General features: G+C 55.6%; 1 protein-coding gene across 1 annotated transcript in view; it reads left to right on the forward strand.

Annotated features, from left to right (window-relative positions):
- The window catches only part of DOCK4 (dedicator of cytokinesis 4), a 209,823-nt gene that overhangs the window by 97,788 nt on the left and 91,994 nt on the right, over nucleotides 1–20,041 (forward strand). The window contains exons 2-7 of the mRNA XM_054726251.1: nucleotides 5,679–5,762; nucleotides 7,689–7,729; nucleotides 9,839–9,894; nucleotides 14,317–14,413; nucleotides 16,496–16,644; nucleotides 18,138–18,222. Of these exons, the coding sequence (XP_054582226.1) occupies nucleotides 5,679–5,762; nucleotides 7,689–7,729; nucleotides 9,839–9,894; nucleotides 14,317–14,413; nucleotides 16,496–16,644; nucleotides 18,138–18,222 (512 nt within the window). The remainder of the gene's footprint in view (nucleotides 1–5,678; nucleotides 5,763–7,688; nucleotides 7,730–9,838; nucleotides 9,895–14,316; nucleotides 14,414–16,495; nucleotides 16,645–18,137; nucleotides 18,223–20,041) is intronic.

Below are 20,041 nucleotides of genomic sequence, written 5' to 3' on the forward strand. Positions count from 1 at the left end.
GCGTGGGAACCACTGACATGGCATGCTGGGAGCAATGTGGTGTGTGTGTGTGTGTGTGTGTGTGTGTGTGTGTGTTATTGATTTCAGGGAGGAAGGGAGAGGCAGAGAGAGACATCAATGAAGAGAGGGAATCATGGATCGGCTGCCTCCTGCACGCCCCACACTGGGGCTGGAGCCTGTAACCCGGGCCTGTGCCCTGACCGGGAATTGAGCCTGTGACCTCCTGGTTCCTAGGTCGACGCTCACCCACCGAACCACACTGGCCAGGAGGTAGCATCTTTCTTGACGCCAATACGGTTCTTCCTGCAGATGCACCCGCGTTGCTGATCCCAAGAAAGCGAATCCCGAAGCCACGTGGACCCAGGAAGGGGCCGGTGCGGGGCACACGCAGGCCTCTTTTGAGATGTCCCGGCTGTTGGATTGTCACGGATGCTGGGAAAAGCCTTGCCCGGTGACCCCGTTTAGTTTCGGCCGTACTTCTCACAAGCAGCTTATTGCTGGGGCGCATGAGGAGTGACCCCTGGTGCTCCCCCGGCTGAAACGGGATCAGATTGGCTTATAACAGTCTCTCCTCCCGTCCACGCAAACAGTCACACCGCCCGTGGGTGCCGTCACCGCCTTCATTAACCCCGCTGCCTGCTGCAGCGAATGGATTCCCACGTGCGTCCGGGAGCCACTCACTGCTGCTGGCGGTGCAGCTTATCCAGACGCAGGGACGCGTCCCGTCCTGCCGGGCGTGGGAGTGGCAGGGTTAGGCACGGCCCTCGCCCGCTGCCACCCGGCGTTGTGAAGACGTGTCCTGTGCTGACAGTGCGGGTGGGGCCCGTCCAATCTCCGTCCCCATCTTCTCCCGTCCCTGGAGGCTGCCCGGATCTTTATTGTCACAAAACAGATTCCGATGCAGGACCTACCGATGACGTCAGCGGTTCCGTGCCCCATGGCCGAGGGGTTCAAAACGCTCGTCTCCCCGCGGGGGGCGCCTGGCGAAGGGGTGCCGGGCGGGAGGGGTGTGCGTGCTTCACACAGAGCACCATCGCGGAAACGCTGCTCCCGGACGGTGGCCACTCGCCTCCTTCTGTGGGCACAGCGACGGGTCACAGAACCCTCAGGCGCGGTTTTCAGCTGGTGCCACGGCTCGGGGACCCGCTCCAGGCAGCGGGAGGGAGCTGGGGGCCCAGGGCCAGAGCAGGGGAAGCTCAGCGTGCGCCGTGCGCCGTGCACCGGACTGTGGGACCCGACCTGCTGGGTGAGCCATGCCCGTGGCGGGTGGTCAGGTGGACATGCCAGCCCAGTGCCCTTGTTTTTAAACAAGTGCGAAGGGTGTCATCCAGGCAGAGGGAGAAAGGGCCGGGGGACCCAGGAGACACTCGGTCTCTGTGTGGGGGGACGGAGGGCCGCGGGGACCCGTGTGTAGACCGTGGTGGGAGATGTTCGTGCGTGGAAGTCCGGTATTCCTCTGCCTCCTGGCTTTGTCGTCTGAATCGGGGGCGGAGGGGGGGGGAGCCTCTTTTCTGCCGAGGCCGTTGGGGGGTTTATAACATCGTCCTCGGGCCACACAGAATGACCGCTGCAGCTTGAGCCTGCTCGGTTGGGGCAGACATTGAGGAACTCACCCCAAATGCCCTGCAGGGCCAGACCCAACGATTTCGCGGGCCCGTCGTTCCCCGCCCCTGATCTAGATGTCGAATTCTGGGTCCGGATCGTTTGGACGAGAGCCCTTAGAAGGGCTTTGGGCATCGCTTCTGCCTCTGTGCACCCTCTGGTGTTCGTCTGTGCCCCACATGGTAGGACGTGGTGGCGGCCGTCTCCCCTCCTCGCGTGGCCTCCACCCGGGGTCTCGCTGGCTGAGACTCTGCTTTGCCTTCACCCAGGACGGACTCAGTCATCAGCCCCACAGCCTCGGCGGAGCTGGCGGGAGTGTGGCCTGCTCTCAGCTGCCTCCACTGCCCTCTTACAGGACAGACAGACCTGGGGGCAGGGGGTGGGAGGCAGGGGTCAGGGAATTCAGACCCAGCTTTCCTGGTTGCCGTTTCTACTGGACTTGGTTGCTGATGCAGGCCCTCCCAGAGTACTTGTGAACCAGAGGTTCGGTTCCCGGTCAGGGCACATGCCCGGGTTGGAGGCTCGATCCCCAGTAGGGGGCGTGCAGGAGGCAGCCGATCCATGATTCTCTCTCATCACTGATGTTTCTATCTCTCTCTCCCTCTCCCTTCCTCTCTGAAATCGATGAGAACCTAAAAATAATTTTAAAAATTACAGTTACTAATAAAAGAGGCAGCAGCCGGGTCTTCTTACGCTCACAGTGGCCGCAGTGTGACTTGCAGGGAGGCTCAGCAGCGTCCGCGCCCAGCTCTGCTTTTGGGATTATGTTAAATGCCCTCACGCCCTCCATTTACATCTTATACGCGGAGCTTATTTTGGGGAGTTGGACATTCTCTCCCCAAAATAAAGCTTTCTGTGCTGCCTGAACTCGCTCCCTTTCTCATCTGGTCTCCGGGGCACCGTTACTCCCCTCCGGGTTGACGGGAATGTGGGGAATGCCGGAGGCCCCCGCTTTGTGAATAAGCCCCAGAGGCAGTCACGTTGTCAGATGGAATTCCTGGACAGACTGAGTCACCGCCTGCCTGCCCGTGGTGCTCAGAAAAATAAAAACAAGTGCAAGATCTCATTCACACCAAACAGCGGCTTGTCCCTAATTACCATCTTGTGAAACCGAGTGGCTGGTTTGGGCAGAGCTGCTGTCTGTGTTTGAAGATATTTTGGAAAACGTATCTGATGTGTTTGGCAAGTTCCATTGTGTAAGAGGGGAGAGGGTAAATATTTACAAGGACTTGTAACCCTGGTCAAGCACAGCGCTGTTTAATCTCCATTTAAAAAATGAGGTGTGTTGTGTGTGGGGGGTGTGGATAGCCTTTAAACAGTGTTGCAGTTTGCTAACAAGAACCCGGATGTCCATGATGGTGGACGGCACCTGGGAGCTGCGTTCGCTGGGAGCCACAGCGAGGGGGGAGCCCAGGACGCGCCCGCTTCGTTCGTTCATGAAAGGGGAAGTGGGGGGACAGGGGGCGCGGTCCCCAGGGAACTTGGTGCCCTGAAGGGTTTGAAAGTTGATCCATCATAGACACGTGCTGAGTCGGTCATGCGCATTTTCACCGGCTGCGCGGATTGGGCTGTTGCCGTGGCACGAGTTTTGCCTTAACTTGCCGTTAACATCTCAAAGATAAACTAAATGTCTTTTACTTTAGAAATGGCCCCCGCGGGGAAGCAGAAAGGCTTCGGAGAGAATTTATGAAGTGGGTGTTACGGGGTAGACGGACTTCTTGCAAAGTGTGAGCCACGTGACCCCAGGTTTACAAACACCCCGGGGCTAGTCACCGTGCGATTATGGCCCTAAGGCCCTGCTCGGCCCCCCACTGTGCACAGCCTGAGGCCTGGCCCAGCCGGCTCCCGGCTCCCATGGGTCAGAGAGCTACTGCGTCTGCCCGCCCGAAGGTTGGAGCGGGAGTGGGGTGGAAAGAACAGGGAAGGATGGAAGACGAGCGAGATGTCCCCCTGATTATACCGTCTGTGCGGGGGGCCCTGAGCAGATGGGCCACCTGGTCCTGGCGGTTGAGGTGTGGGCGCCTCCGTGGGCCTGCGTTTCCCCGGAGACCAGGGCGAGAAGCACGGTGTTTGGAAGGCGTTGGCCTGATCACATCATCTGTCCACATCTGCCAGTTCTCCCCACCTGCCCCCGGGCATCCCCCCTGTCCTGGGAGCCCCTCTCGTCCTTCACTTTCATTGCACGTGAAGGTATTATTTCAGCCGCTTCATTGATTAAGTGGCCTCTTCGGGGGGCGCTTGAGGACCCAGCCATCGGTTCTACGTTGCCGTCTTGATGAGATGTCTAAATCGTCACCCCCTTGTAAGAAGGGGCATCTGAAAGCTGCGGGGAGTAGTCTGCGAAGCATGCAGGTCTGGCACGTCGGTGCTAGGTCGTTCGTGATGATCGGCCCAGCATGACGCTGTGAATCGGTGCTTGTCCCACGTGCCCTGACGTGGTTACTGCGTGGTTATTTCCGCCGTCCCGTGGGCTCTGGGTTGTGGTTTCTGCCCCCTGTTTTGGTTGCTGCGGTTAATTTTGTTTACAGATCACCAGGGGCTTCAAACTCATCTATAGGCCCGCCACCTGGGCATGTTGGTATCTGTCAGACCCGCGGGGCTGCTACAACACCCCACAGCAGGGCCGTCCTCTGCGGGGGGGACGGGGGGTGTGTCTGCGTCTCCCTGTCCCAGACGGAATGCGCCCGTTCACTTCCAAAATGTTGGTCTTTTAAGAGCCGAGCACTGAAAGCATCTCCTGTCATTTTCTTCTGATGTGAATGGAGGTGCATTTCAGCGCACGTGGTGTATAGTAGCCTTCTCTTGTCTGTCCTGTGTTGGGGCGCAGTTTCATTATTCCTCCCATGTCGCCTCCTTTCTGAGTTGAGCATCGGTGTCCCTCGGAGAGTCGTTGTGCGCTTCTCACTAAAAGTCCCTCGTGTCGCCTGGGCTGGACTGAGCTACGCTCAGCTTCTCTCTGCCTTTCCACCCAGCCCTGTCCCCTGCAGAAGGTTCAGAAACTGTCATTCAGTAACCAGCAGGGGGCTCAGGGCTGCCCCTCACCCACCCATTCCCAATGCAGTGCCGGCCCGGGTGTGTGGGGCTGGGATGGTGCCGGCCCGGGTGTGTGGGGCTGGGATGGTGCCGGCCCGGGTGTGTGGGGCTGGGATGGTGCCGGCCCAGGTGTGTGGGGCTGGGATGGTGCCGGCCCGGGTGTGTGGGCCTGGGATGGTCCCGGCCCAGGTGTGTGGGGCTGGGACGGTGCCGGCCCAGGTGTGTGGGGCTGGGATGGTGCCGGCCCGGGTGTGTGGGGCTGGGATGGTCCTGGCCCAGGTGTGTGGGGCTGGGATGGTGCCGGCCCGGGTGTGTGGGCCTGGGATGGTGCCGGCCCGGGTGTGTGGGCCTGGGATGGTCCCGGCCCGGGTGTGTGGGGCTGGGATGGTGCCGGCCCGGGTGTGTGGGCCTGGGATGGTGCCGGCCCGGGTGTGTGGGCCTGGGATGGTCCCGGCCCGGGTGTGTGGGCCTGGGATGGTCCTGGCCCGGGTGTGTGGGGCTGGGATGCCGCCGGCCCGGGTGTGTGGGGCTGGGCGTGGTGGCCGTGTTTAGCCCCGGGGGAGGGCTCCAGTCATTACCAACTAAAACGTCCCCATTGGTCACTCCACTGAGACTGGCGGTCCTGGGGACATAGTGAGTGGGTGGACACAGTGCCTGCTCTTGAGGAGCTCACAGCCCGAGGACAAGGCATCTCTTCCATCACTATGTTTAACAACAATAAGACATGCATTCCTCACTTATCATGGAACCTCTCTTTATTGGTCACCACTGTGGGGTAGGCCCCTGGATGGGGAGGGAGCGTCGGGGTGAGCACGAGGGGCGCAGTCCTTTAGTAAATTCCACACCCTTGACATTCATCTTGATTCGACCGAGAAGCTGGCAAAGTGTATAAACTCCTCAGAAATACGTAACATTAAAACGAGACTCGCCGCACAGTGCCCTGGCTGCCCCAGTCAGGTCTGCTGCGCAGGCACATTAGGGGAGGGCAGTGTCGCTCCCACCCGCCTGTGATGATCTTCATCTCTGCGTCCCCTTTCTTGCAGTGATTGCCAGTTTTCGAGGCACCGTCCCGTACGGCCTGTCGCTGGAGATTGGAGACACGGTTCAGATCCTGGAGAAGTGCGATGGTAAGTGGGCGCTGGGACCGAGTGGTGCCAACAGGCCCTCCCTCCACCGTTCATGACGTTCATACGCCTGTCCGCCCCTCTGTGCCTCTGGGTTTTCCCAGGAGTCACTGCGAACCACTTCTGACGAGACTTGCATTTGGCGGATGAGAAATCATCATTTAAAAAAAAATTTTATTGATTTTTTACAGAGAGGAAGGGAGAGGGATAGAGTTAGAAACATCAATGAGAGAGAAACATCGATCAGCTGCCTCCTGCACACCCCTCTACTGGGGATGTGCCCGCAACCAAGGTACATGCCCTTGACCGGAATCGAACCTGGGACCCCTCAGTCCGCAGGCCGACGCTCTATTCACTGAGCCAAACTGGCCAGGGCATCGTTTGGTATTTTTAAGCTGATGTTATTTCTCCCTAATATTATTTCCTTAGAGTCACCGGATGCCCAAAGAGAAAGCAGCCGAGACTCCTGTGTTGGTTCCCATGGCACCCTCGAAGGACTCTCGAGGGACGGGTCGATTTCCCAGGACAGAAATCCTTCCCCCGTGGGGTGACCAGGGCCTCGGGGAGGGCGCCCCCGGGGGAACTCTGTCCTCAAGCTGCAAGCGTGTCCCCGCTCCAGCCCTCCAAAGTTGGACTAAAGTTACTTGATGCATTTGAAATGCTAGTGGAATACATTACATGAAATTGTATGATGATGATTAACTTATGCAGCAGGTAACATTAAGTCAACATACCCAGTACATTCTCAAGTCTTTCCTTTCCTGTTGTGCAAAGCACCCTTCAACTTTAGTCCCCGAAAACACCCCGGATGAAGGGACTAGTCTTTGTTAATAGAATGAACACATTTTAAAGTCCCATCAGTTTATCCCCAAATATTCGTTTTCCTCCAAGCCTGTTGTTCTTATTAGGAATCTACAATGTGATGACGTTCTATCATCGGAGGGTTCGTTACTGGTTAAACTGTGTTCCCCCAAACAGCTGTCCCATGCAGTTGGAGCCTGGCGTTGGGTGGGGTGATTGGGTGGGGGTGATGCGTGGACATTTACGCTGTCTACCGTAATCGACACCTTCAAGGAGGTCAGCTTTCTGAGTCCCTGCCAGACGCGTTTTGTCTGTTTCCACTTTGCATGCAGGTCAATGTAAAGTCTGACAAAAAGAACTTACGAGGAGCAAATATGTTTAAACACAAAGCTCAAGTATTTCTTTTTGAAAGTCCAATTCATCACCAAAGTTCCGTTCAGTAGAACATGGGTTGCATGGTAAAATAATTTCCTATCAGTAAGAGAAGTGGTTGGTATCCTTGAAACTCTACGTTGAAACTACTGTATTGATAGGGGCCTGTGTATTAGCCATACATATTAGCCATCTATATGACCTTACTCGTTTTCTGTAACGAAGGTATGTGCCCCTTTAAGGGGAACGATGAGCGTGTGGCAGGTTGGGGGGCCGGCCGTGTGCGGAATGGAAGTGATGGTGAGCGGGGGCTGGACACCGAGCTGGTGAGGGAGGGACGCGCATCCTCTTCGTGGATGAGACCTGGCCTCACGCTGGCTGTTTTCCCAGCTCTGGTTGTGTTGGTGTCAGGGCACAGCATGGTGGAGAGACAATGCTGTCCTTTGCGGAAGTGTTTCCGGCGCCCTGGCCCCTACACAGTGACGCAGGGTCGCTGGCGGGACTCCTGGTGCGGGGCTCACCCACCTGGTGCTGTAGGGCGCACCCACCCAGCCCGCGGCCTGAGGACGTGCCCGCTCCTCCCGGTGGCCGCGCGGGGGCCGTGCTGCCGGGCAGGGAGAATTCGGAAATCTGTTCATTCTTGTGCGGGTCCTTGATTCCCGGAGACAGCAAAGAGCAGATTGACTTGTAATCATTGCTTTAAAAAAAAATATCCCAGTGGTTTATTTAAATGTGACTCTGATTATTTCTCCACAGGCTGGTACAGAGGATTTGCCTTAAAAAACCCAAATATCAAGGTAAAAAAATTGTTACTTCTAACCACAATTATGGGATTTAAAAAACCAGTTATTTTATTTCATTTCGTTATCCGGTGGGAATTGCAGTTGGGGCTCTGCGTTGAAATGCCGCATGGCGATGCAGATTTTCATAAATTGGAAATTCCTTTGAATTCGGATTAGAGTTAAACTGCGCTACTCGGGTGATAATCCCGTGTAACACTGGCGGTGTGTCCCTCGAAGACCTTAATAAGCTCATTAGAGAGAAACAAAGTCTTTTTGAAGTGTGAGTTTTGCAGAGGGCGAAATTAAAATTCAGGGGGGCAGCACATATTCCAAAAGAAATATTAACGCGAGGTATTTATTGTTACGTTTCCTGCAGTATCGTCTGTAGAGGGTTGTTGGGGAGACTGCTTTATCCGGGCCGCAAAGTGCTCCTCTCTGCCCCTCCAGACGGGAGCTGAGACGCATTTCTCTCTTTGCAGAAATCTCCAGGAATTGTAGTTGGAAGTGATGATTTCCGTTTCACCTTTCATTAGTGCAGTTATGATTTTTTAAGCATATTTTTATTGATTTCAGAGAGGAAGGGAGAGAGAATCATTGATCGGCTGCCTCTTGCCCGACCTCTACTGGGGATGGAGCCTGCAACCCGGGCCTGTGCCCTGACCGGGAATCAATCCATGACCTCCTGGTTCATAGGTCGACGCTCAACCACTGAGCCATGCTGGCCAGTCTAGTTGATGATTTTGCCACTAATCCTTACCTGTATCTACATTTTTCTTCTTTATTCTAATCTCCCCAGCTTTCACCCATACTTCCCCATTCTCTAGTATTTTTTTTTTTTATATCTCATGTTCTTTTTGTTGTTGTTGAATTCTGGCTTTATTAGGATTATAGATAAGAAATTGTGTAATTTGTCCTTTGCCAGTCTTTCTGCCTTTTAACCTTTTTCTGTATGATGCAACTTGGCTTAATCCCTTTATTTCATTGACTTTAGGCCTTTCTGAAGGAGAGCCCGAGGGACCGAAGAGCATACAGTTTTAATTTTTTAAGACTCAGCCTCATTGGAGGTTATTTTTGGACATCTGCTACTCACATGCAAATGGAGCTTCATTATTTAATTACCCGTTTAGAACTTGTTTGAGGGAAAAAAAAAATTATTTGGCTCCTGTTATTTCTGTCATTCTTCTAATCTCAGATTCTGACTTTTTCCTTATTCATTATAATTTCTCTGTTAAGCTTACTGTACGAGGGCAAGTTTAAATTTTGAAGGAAAAAGCAGTGTTTTTAAGCCTATTTACCTCTTTCCTACGGTTGTATGTATAGACTTTGCTTATTAACTTTTATGGGATCCTTGGATCCACAGTGGTGATAATGTATTCAAATGACATTTGCTTTCCTAAATATTTAATTGAATTTGTCATTTGATTATACATCAACAAGATCATTGCGGGGATGTTGTCATTTAATGGACAATAAAACGGAGGCTCGTTTTTACAGCGTGGTTCCTCTCGGCTTCCCATTGAGAACAAAGGAACAATGGCCGGTCCTGTCCTTCCGACAGTGAAAGCGGTGGCTCCCGTTGGCTCATTGGGCGCCACCGCAGCGGCCGCCGGGTGACTAATTGCTGCCGTTTGCGTCAGGGTCTCCCGGAGCGCTGCCTGCCCACGTGGTCTCCCGGCTCAAGTCGGCGCCTTAGTGGATACTTTTAAATACACACACGAGCGTTTTGGAGAGTAGAAAAAGAACATCCCAAACAAACCACAACCCCAAAGCAACCTTATTTCAGCCCATGCCCTATTTTTATAAAACTCAATAGAACATGCTTTCTAGGCAGGGTTCCTAAAATTTTTTTAAATTTCTGTCTCATAAAGTAATTTTTTTTTTTTTTTGAGTGAGCTTTACCTTTTTGGTTATGTTTGTTTCAGAGAATCTTAACTTGGTACGCCGGGGAGGAGTAGAAAGGAGTGGGTCTGAGGATTGGATCGATTCAGCCTCTCAGATGGGGTGGCGACGTGGGGTCCCCATTCCACGTTGCCCTGGGGGTAGGCTGGGCGTTGCCATGTGACGGTGAGACCACCCCTGCCTTACAGACGGCTCGCACCCTGACCTTCGTGTTTTCTCTTCCAGGGAATCTTTCCTTCCAGCTACGTTCACTTGAAAAATGCCTGCGTGAAGAACAAAGGGTAAGCCATGAGTTCCGCTCACAGCCGCGGGATTTGCACAGAACCATTGCTCAGTCGGAGATCGGGGAGGCGTACGGAGTCTTTGTGTTGACCAAAGGCTTAGGCCAGTGGTCGGCAAACTCATTAGTCAGCAGAGCCAAATACCAACAGCACAACGATTGAAATTTCTTTGGAGAGCCACATTTTTTAAACTGAAACTTCTTCTAACGCCACTTCTTCAAAATAGACTCGCCCAGGCCGTGGTATTTTGTGGAAGAGCCACACTCAAGGGGCCAGAGAGCCGCATGTGGCTTGCGAGCCGCGGTTTGCCGACCACCGGCTTAGGCTTTGTGAACGACAGAAGACGATGCCTGTCTGTGCCGTGTGATGAAGAGGGATCGCGCTCGGGCAGTGGGAGGAGAAAGGGAAGGAGCCCGTGTGTGTGTGTGTGTGTGTGTGTGTGTGTGTGTGTGTGCGTGCGTGCGCTGGGCAGGGTGGGCGCTCGGGCACAGTGGGGTCCTCAGGTCCACAGGTGACGGCAGCAGCGGGGCTGGGTCTTGCTGGGTTCCTGCTGTGCAGGGAAGCGTGGTGGTCAGACCACCGGGTGCTGAGTCATGTCTCAAACCCCAGGAATGTCCTAGGTTCACCACCGACTGCGGGCAGCTAAGTCTGTCTTTCTGATCAGAGATAATATCATATCCTCGGGTGACCGCTTCACAAAGCCATTATTCTACTTCAGAGAACATGATTTCTGGGCTATTTCTTTTCAGTCGAGTTCCTCGGCCACCTAGGATTTTTCATACATTTGAAACGTCTTTCCGGTCCCTCTTCAGAAGTACCCGGATCAGTCAGATAAAATAGCACAGGATTCAACTGGGGGACTTGCTCGTTGAAGCGACTAACGTGAGCAGATCCACGGAAGTGGCCGTGGGTTTGGACCCAAACATTAGCTGTCAGTGTCACAGGAATATGCCTGGCATCATTGGGAATATTTTTTATTTTATGACGAAAGAAAGAATACAGGTTCAGCCATAAGAATTACATTTTTCCTCCTAAAACAAAAAAAAAAACAACAAAAAAAACACACAAAAACCCACAGCAATTTCTTTGCATCATGAAAGCACAGTTGGGAGTGTAGTAAATGACCCTCAAACTTGAGGGTTACCACAGGAATTCCAAGGATGCTACTGAAATGGACGGTTCTTACACACTCTCTGTGAAGGTACGGCGTTCAGTCTCAGTTCAGTGACATGCCTTCTGCTCAGGGCTGAGTGTAGGAACACTTTCAGTGCCCTATATAGATAAAACTTAAAGACTAGGAGATGCTTCGACTCCATGTCTTAGCTACCTGGAGCAAGATTATTATTAGTAGTAGTAATAGTAGTAATCACTGCAAACAGTAGTTGAAAACTGTCATTATTCTAGTGCTCATAGTTACCACTCCTCCGCCTCTTGTCCCTTCAGAAATGCCGTGTAGCCACGATCCACTGGAATGAGTCGGCAGAGTAATGGGTCCTTCGGGAATTCTCCCGCCTGGCGAGGTTGGGCGCTGCCCAGCACTCAAGGCAACCAGGGGATCGTCCAGCTTCCTCTCTCTTCGGCCCTGGCTGCCCCACATCTGGGCTGGGCAGTGTGCAAACCCCAAGGTGTCTGCCTGGTCCCAGACAGGATCCACCGTGGCAGACCTGTGCAGCCAGGTCTCTGTGCGACCTTTGTCCCAGACACCGCCCGCCCCCCCTCCCCCACACACACACCTCGCTCAGTTGTCCAGTGCTAAGGGCAGGGCCCCCACCCCCATCTCACACTCTGAAGGAGGGATGGAAAGGAGAGATGCCAGCAAAGACAATGACTGTGGCCCCCTGGGAGTCCTACCTCTCAAAGCAGATTAGGGTGGGCCATTGTTTTCATTCCGATAGGTGCCTTCTTTTACTCATTATTATTGCTTTTGGTCCTGGTTTGTCGCTGTCTCATACACGGCCCTGTTCCCTGAGCCCTGAGGAAGATCGCATGGAGGTAAAGGGACTCAGAGTTGGGTTCCGTTTAAGACTTGGTTGGCGGTGGGCTCTCCCCCTGACATAGGCAGGATGGGCATTAGCCAGGACAGCGCTGAGGCAGAACCAGCATCTGTTTTCTAAAGCACGTGGTTGGAATTGGAACCCTAGGTTCTGGGACTGGTGACAGGAAGCGAAAGTTGAGCCTGAACACATCGCTGAACCCGTCTTCCAGGTGATTGCGTTCCCAGAGGGACCTCCTGGCGTTTGATGTCCCCTGTCCCATCTTCGGGGCCCAGCAGCCTAAGGGACCGCCGGCATGGACTAGCTGCCAAGTCCCCTCAGGACAGCCGAGCAGAGTGCACCTCCAGGGGCAACTGCTCATGCAGGCCCTCGGATGCTGATTTGGGTGTAATTAACAGGAAACAGCTGCTTTTCCTAAAACGGCAATTTTGTGCTTCTTGAAAATTTACATTTTGGTTGAACAAACCCAAATCAACGTCCTGCAGCCTGAATTGCCGTTACGTTCTTTCCCGGGCCGCCTAGGGCCTGCAGGACGGACGGGGGTCCTTAGGCTGAACCGCAGTTTGTGAGCAGCGAGGCCGCTCCGCGTGCTGCGTTCCTGCGGGGTCAGGCCCCCTGCGGAAGGTCACGTAGGATGTTGAGTTTCCCTGGAGATAGGCTGCTCCCTCCGTCACCTCCCACCAGTCATTGTGTCACCTCTCTCTCCGTGTCCAGCATGTCCATCACAGCTGCCACTTCATGAGCAGAACGAATGCCCCACCTTTGGAAAATGTCACATAGAGACCCGATGAAGGGTCTGGGCATGTCACAGTGCGTGTGCTATAGTTGACTTTATTTCTAGTGGCAAATCCCAGCGTCACCTGTTAGCTGCGGCGAACCCCTAGCAGGGAGGGACTTCAGCAGCAGCATGGCACGTGGAGGTGAGGCCGTGCTGGGGAAGGAGGCAAGGCAAGACTTCAGTGCCCGTACTCACTGGCGAGAGGACTTGATAGATGACAGTTGTACGTGGGACACAGCTCTAGAGCACGTGTTAGCCTCACGCTAAGAAGCCACGGTCTCAGGAGCTCCAGTGGCGCAATCAGTTAGTGCACGGTACTTATAAGAAGCCACGGTCTCTTGCTCCTCCAGACCACATGGTTCTGTGTCTGATACGCTGCTACCTTGTATGTATGAGATGCTGATCTTGGGAAAAAGCTCAAGTGAAGAAAATAAGGCCCGTTACACTGAGTGGCCAGATTATGATGATCTCTGAACGCATAATAATCTGGCCACTCAGTGTATATCCTATATAAAAAAGGCTAATATGCAAATTGTCCCCTCGACCAGGAGTTCGACCAGCAGGTAGGCCGGCCAACTGCCCATGTCCCCTCCCCCTGGCCAGGCTGGCCGGACCCCACCCATGCACAAATTCATTCACCGGGCCTCTACACACACACACACACACACACACACACACACACACACACACTCTGAGTGGCCAGATTATTGTGTGTTCAGAGATCATAATAATATGGCCACTCAGTGTATATACTCTGAAGCATTCTTTTGAGAAGCAGTAGTAATGGCCACTTAACCAAAGAATGTGATAAACTTGAGGCGGGAAAAAAAAAAAGGTTATTGTGTGTGGAGGGAACGAATTAAGTCTTCTGGTTTCCCCCTCCTCTTTCTTACGCATCTACCCAGCGCGGGACCGCCGTCCTCGCCTTACTGGAGAGCGGGCCGACTCCTTCCCGAGCGTAGTTTCTGTTTCATAGAGAAGAAATAGGGAGACCGTATGGCCCTGATCACAGCGAGGGACATTCTGCGTGCACATCCCACTGTCTCTAATGGCCAAGCCCTCAAGAAGTGTTACAATGAACCATAACATTCCTAATAGTTAAAACCAGTCCTTGTCATGGCCCCGTGTGCAAACAGTGACGAGTGGTGGTGACATCAGGTGAGAGTTGGGTCGGTACCTGGTGTCGGGCTCCTTAGAACACTGAGAGGGCTTGGACTTCGCAGCCTCCCGTCCTGGGCCTCAGGTGAGCCTGTTTCTCCCTCGGCCCCGGGTTGGGGCTCGGGAAGCAAAGCCACCTCCCGGTGCAGGGAGGCCTGGCGACCTCAGGGTGCAGGTGAGGGGTGCGGGGCCGGGGAGGGGGAAGGGCTGCGGTCCTGCGGCCCAGCTGTGGCCAGAGCAGAGCTCCTCTGGCATCCTCCTTTCTCCCCGCGCTCCTCCCACCCCATCCGGAAGCGTGGCTGGCCGCTCGGGGATGTGGCGCCGTCACCCACGTGGCCTTCCTCACGCCAGTTCAGCATCTGATCCCGGTCACCGTCGGCAGAACCAGGAACGCCGGGCGGCTTCCTGCCCGGTGTGCCGTTCGTGTTCTCCGGAGGAAACGCCGTCCCTGACCTTGCCCGTGTGCTGTGCTTTTCTCTTTGAACGTCACAGACAGTTTGAGATGGTCATTCCCACCGAAGACTCCGTCATCACAGAAATGACCTCGACGCTGCGGGACTGGGGCACGCTGTGGAAGCAGCTGTACGTGGTAGGTGGCTCTCCCCGGCCAGGGAATGGTTTTAAGAAGCACCTGAGCAAGGGGAGCCTGGGCTGGCATCTGGCACCCGCTGTCAGTCCCTCCGGGCGTCGGGGGCCAGGGCGGGGGAAGACATCTTCCTGGGGTCCCGAGAAGCAAAGTCGCGGTGGCAGACCCCGAGGGCTCCGTGCCGGGTCTCGGCAAAGGACGCGCAGGTCTCCTGGGGGGTGAAGAGGACGTGTTGGGAAGGATCTAAAATTCAGTATTATTTTACTTAAAACTGCATCGTGCAGGACAGTAGCATGGGAAATGGAACTATTCGAACTGCTCAGGTCAGTGCCTCCTAAATACTCAGCAGGAGACTTACAGGAGCCACAGCGTAGGACTCAGTGATGGCGAACCTATGACACGCGTGTCAGCACTGACACGCGTAGCCATTTCTGATGACAACATTTGCTGCTCCTGAGGATGAAACATTTGCGAAATAATGTTTTTTCCTCAAAGTGACACACTACCCGAGTAATGCTCAGTTTTTTGGCGAAGTTTGACACACCGAGCTCAAAAGGTTGCCCATCACTGCCCTAGGTGGTATCGGGTCATGGACCCAGACCCGCTGGCTGCCTCGTCTGTGGGAACCAGGCTGAGTTTCCTCCTGGTCCGGCCTTCCCCGGCGACCTTTCCCTGCCTTTGAGGTTTCGAGCATGTGTTCTGGGGACAGACAGATCGGCTTGAGCATCCGTGTGTTGTGGGCTCTAGGAGTCGCCTCCCCACGGCCTGGTCTTGGGAGCGATGGAGACGGGGTTATTGCGCAGTGTCCTGGCCCCTGGGCTGGGCGTCAGCTGTACTGGGAGCAAATACCAGTTGGCCCGGGAGACCCCAGACGTCTGGCCTTGAGGATGAGGCTGGCGTGGCTGGGTTCGACCTCTGGGGTCTCCTGTCCGGATGGGAATTCTTGGGCCAGTGCGCTGGTGTAAGGTCCCCAGGCGTGGGTGCAGGGGCCGCTGTCCCTGCTGTTTTCGAACAGTTCGAGGCGCCGAGCTTCTCCGCGGAGGGAGGTTTGAGGAGGGCGGTTGTGTCTCCTAAATCAGTGGTCGCCCACCTTTCGGGCCTCGCGGACCACCGGTGGGCGGCCGCTGTCCTAAACGGTCGGCGGCAGGCCAGAGCCGCTCCCTGGGAGGGCCCGGAGCACCTAGGCACGCGGCGAGAGCTTCCCAACCGCTAGCTGCTCCACGTGACACCGGGAGGCCTCCGTGACGTCCTTGAACATGCCACCTAACAAGGGTCAGGGATACAAGCACGGACAGCCTCAGGGAGATACGGCAGCCTTCCTGCTGAGGGGTTTGGGCAGGCCTTGGCGGGGGGAGAGGGGGGCGTGTCCTCCGGGTCGCTCTCATCTCAGACCTGTCCAGGGACGGTCTGTCCAGGCCCTGTGCTCAGGGCCGGGGGCTGAGTCTAAACCTGGTCTGTCTGCTGCTCCAGAACTCGGGCTGTGTTCATCGTAGGCGAATAAAAACTTCTCCATCTCTAAACCCTTCCAGTTCTCACAAGTAAAGGCTTGCTACATTGCCTTCATGGGTTTTACAAACGTTTTATGTACTGGCTAATTTGAGAGAGAGGGAGAGAAAGAGAGAGAGAGAGGGAGAGAGAAACATCAGTCGGTTGCCTCCAGGATTGCCCTGACTGGGAGTCGATCCTGCATCCTTTTGGTGCACGGACCACACTCCGACGGGGCCAGCAGCCAGGAAACAGTGCCTGCTGCCTCTCCGACGTGGTGCCGGGTGTTTCCATCGGATTGGACAGAGCGGAGGGAGGGAGGGTTGGAGGGGAAGGGAGGCCCAGGAGGCGGCGGCAGGCACGTGGGCCCCAGACGCAGCGCCTGAGCTGGGCAGTCTGGGAGGGACGTCGGATCCCTGGGGAGGGCAGCAGTCTCATCGCTCGGGGGGTGGGGGGGGGGCACCAGGGCAGAGTCTGTTAGGGAGAATCTGTCCCCGAAGAGGCTAGCACATAGGACGTGCCCCCTCCTCTGTGCCCCCCCCCCCCCCCCCGCCCCGGCTCAGCCCGGGGCCCCGACTGAGGCCGCCGTGTGTTTCCCAGAGGAACGAGGGCGACCTGTTCCACCGGCTGTGGCACATCATGAACGAGGTGCTGGACCTGCGGCGCCAGGTGCTGGTGGGCCACCTGACGCACGACCGCATGAAGGACGTGAAGCGCCACATCACCGCCCGCCTCGACTGGGGCAACGAGTGAGTGCAGGCGGCGGGCGCCGCACGGCGTGGGGCTCCCCGAACACACTCTGTGGGGCTCTCCCGCTTGTCCCCCTTCGGGGGTGAGTGCAGACGGTCCCGGACGGAGCCCAGAGCCGCGTCCCCAGGGCCGGGCTGGTGTGGCACGGGCGCTGTTGGCTCGCTGCACCCGCATCGCTGTGGCTGCTGCACCCACTGTGGCCTCGGGCGTGGCGCGGGCACTTCCCCCGAACAGGCCGCTCTTCCGCGCCACGGGCGTTGGCGCCCTGCGACCCCCGGGGAGGCGCTGAGGCTGCAGCTCCGGGCGGCACGGGAAGCCGGCGGGAGGTTAATCGGCTCCTCCCTCCTGGGCCATCCCTTCCCTCTCCCCGGGGGCCTCCGAGAGGTTGAGGAGGTCAAAGTGCACCCCCACCTGCTCCCAGAGCGCCCCGATGTCCCGCCTGTCCCTCAGAGTTCACGTGGGGCCTTGTCCCCTTCCCCCCTGTCCCCTCCCCACCGTCCCCTTCCCCCCGGGTTCCCAGGCAGGTTAGGGGCTGAGTTGATACAGCCTTGACCCCCCTCACCCACCCCCCCCGGCTTCCCAGATCCTGTGTGCACCCCTCCTCCTGTCCCTGCCTGTCGCCTTATTTCTTCTTGTTTAGAAAGCACTGCTCTGATGCTCCTCTGTGAGCCCCGAAACCTCAACGGGGGGGAGGCCAGCCGAAGGAAAGCCCTAGGAATTAGCCGCTTAGGATCCTAAACTCTGCCAGTCCCTTTCCCAGAACAACATTGTGTCCGGCTCTATCTCACCCAGTCCGGGTGGGCGGGCTCTGTGGTGAGTCTGTGGGTGCTCACGGCTCCTGCTGTAGAAAGCCAAGACACCCCCCCCCCCCCCCGTGGCAGGATCCCCCCACTCAGAGTGCCAGCCCCTCTCCCCTAATGTGCCCGCCCTTGTCACCTGTTTCCCAGCCCCTGCCCAGGGCCCAGCCTCGTTAGGTTGGCTGCCACAGCCACGGTCACAAGTCATACAAAGTGAAAAATGTGTGTGTGTGTGGGGGGATGTATGGTGGCTGCAATGTCCCATTTCCCAGTGATGTAGTAAAAAATAATGATTTAAGTATTATGCCAAGTGAAATAGCCAGTCAGAGAAAGGTAAGTATCCCATGATCTCAATCATATGGAATCTAATGAGCAAAATACACGGATGAACAAAACAGATCCAGAGACACAGAAGCATGGAACAGACTGGAACCTCAGAGAGAAGGGGGTGGGGGTGGGAAGAGATCAACCAACAAACTTGTGTGCATAGTTGCGTAACCTGGGGACCCTGGCAGTAGGGTGGTGAGGGCCTAGGGTCGGGGGGAGGCAGGGGCTGGCTAGATGGGGTGAATGGGGGGAAAGGGACCTGTGTAATACTTGCAACAATAAAGACTTAAAAACAAATTAATTAGTTAAAAAACACATATATTCTCTAAAGGTGTCTTTTCTCCCCAACGTCTGCCTCTGCTTTCCAGGCAGCTGGGCCTGGACCTGGTGCCCAGGAAGGAGTACGCGATGGTGGACCCCGAGGACATCAGCATCACCGAGCTCTACCGCCTGGTGGGTGCGGGCGCGTGGGCGCAGCTCGCTCCCGAGCTTGTGGTTTCCATGGCACTTGCTGTACTTAATTTTGCAAGAACAGGATGTTCCCGGTTTAATCCGGAGCGAGGAAGGAGGATGAGAGCTGAGGTGACCGTGCCCTGAGCACAGAACTCAGACGCTCCCCTGTCCCAGAACGATGGGGCGTCCCCCACTCGGCCCTCCGCTCCCAGGACCAGGGCTAAACCCAGACGCGTTTCTGTTGCAGATCTTTGTGTTTTTGTCTAGTCCCGTGGTCGGCAAACTCATGAGTCAGCAGAGCCAAATATCAACAGCACAACGATTGAAATTTCTTTTGAGAGCCACATTTTTTAAACTTCTTCTAACGCCACTCCTTCAAAATAGACTCGCCCAGGCCGTGGTGTTTTGTGGAAGAGCCACACTCAAGGGGCCAAAGAGCCGCATGTGGCTCGCGAGCCGCAGTTTGCCGACCACGAATCTAGTCTAATGAGATGTTTGCAAGCTGTGCGTGCGCATCTGTTGTGTGTCAGGACACGGCTGTGACTAATGGTGTCCAATCCTTCCTCACCCACACCCCCTGCCCCCATCATGGCGACGTACAGACTCCTGCCAGCATCTCCTTGGTCCCCGCTGCTGGTCTGACCCGAACCCTCCCACCCCCCAGTCCGTTCCTCAGTGCCGAGCCATGGGGAAGACCCAGACAACTAGACTTGGCTTCCCTCTGCCCTGCACCAGCTCTGTGATCTGGGACTTACTGCTTCATCTCTCAGAGCCTCCGTGTCTTCCTCTGTTCATTGGGGGTGTCATCCTTATCCCGTGTTTATCATGGAAGTCACATGAGAAACGCATGTAGAAAGCCTTTCCTGGGCAGACGATGTTTGCAAAGTGCCTAAGCATTCGGTTGGTCTCCATGTGTCCCCTCACCTTTGCTTTGTCCTTAGTAGACGGGCAAGGTGGCCAGAAGAATCGATAGCTTCCACGCTAAAACGTACGATGCGGTTTGGCTGTGTTTAATGACGTAATAGTAAAAGCTTGGCCACGATGGACATTTCTCTCTCACCATACGCAAGTCCAGAGGCAGGACGTTCTGGGCTTGTTGGTGGCTTCCTGGTGCCGGAAGGGGGCACGGGCCGTTCTCCTTCTGCTGTGCCGTGCACGGCTCCGTCGTCAAGAGTACTTCCAGGCACCACGTAGCTGCCAGAGCTCCCGCCATGGCCGCTGCTCCCCCGCAGCAGGGACGAGAGCGGTCCAGCTGCGTTCAGGGGCCTTCTTGGAAATCCCACACCACACTTGCACGTACAGCTCGCTGGCCAGAACATAGACACACCCTCATACCTAGGCTGGGGTGTCAGAGACCGTATTTGATAAACTACCACCAGTGCCTAATGCAAATACATGTGACCTTCCCTGGTTTGATCTCGCGTGCCAGCGATTTCATCTCCGTTCCTTCCCTTTATGGTCGCATGTGGGATGGATGGCCGATGGATTCATCGCTCAGCGTTCCGGTTTGTTAGTGGTGGCTGCGGAGGGTGCTGTGTTGATAAGATTCGGGGGGTCTCCTCTCAGCTGTCATTGATGGGCATTGACTGTGATTGATGGGAAATAATCACCACTAATTAGCCATGACTGCCTTGGATGGTTTGGTTTTTATTTTGTTTTGTTTTTAGTATTTTACTAGAGGCCCAGTGCACAAAATTGGTGCATGGGGGCGGAGGTGGGGGAGGGCGAGGTGTGTGTCCCTCAGCCCAGCCTGCACCCTCTCCAATCTGGGACCACTCAAGGGATGTCTGACTGCCTGGTGGGATCGGGCCTAAACAGG

This window comes from Eptesicus fuscus, chromosome 14 (assembly GCF_027574615.1).
Source record: "Eptesicus fuscus isolate TK198812 chromosome 14, DD_ASM_mEF_20220401, whole genome shotgun sequence".
NCBI lineage: Eukaryota > Metazoa > Chordata > Mammalia > Chiroptera > Vespertilionidae > Eptesicus > Eptesicus fuscus.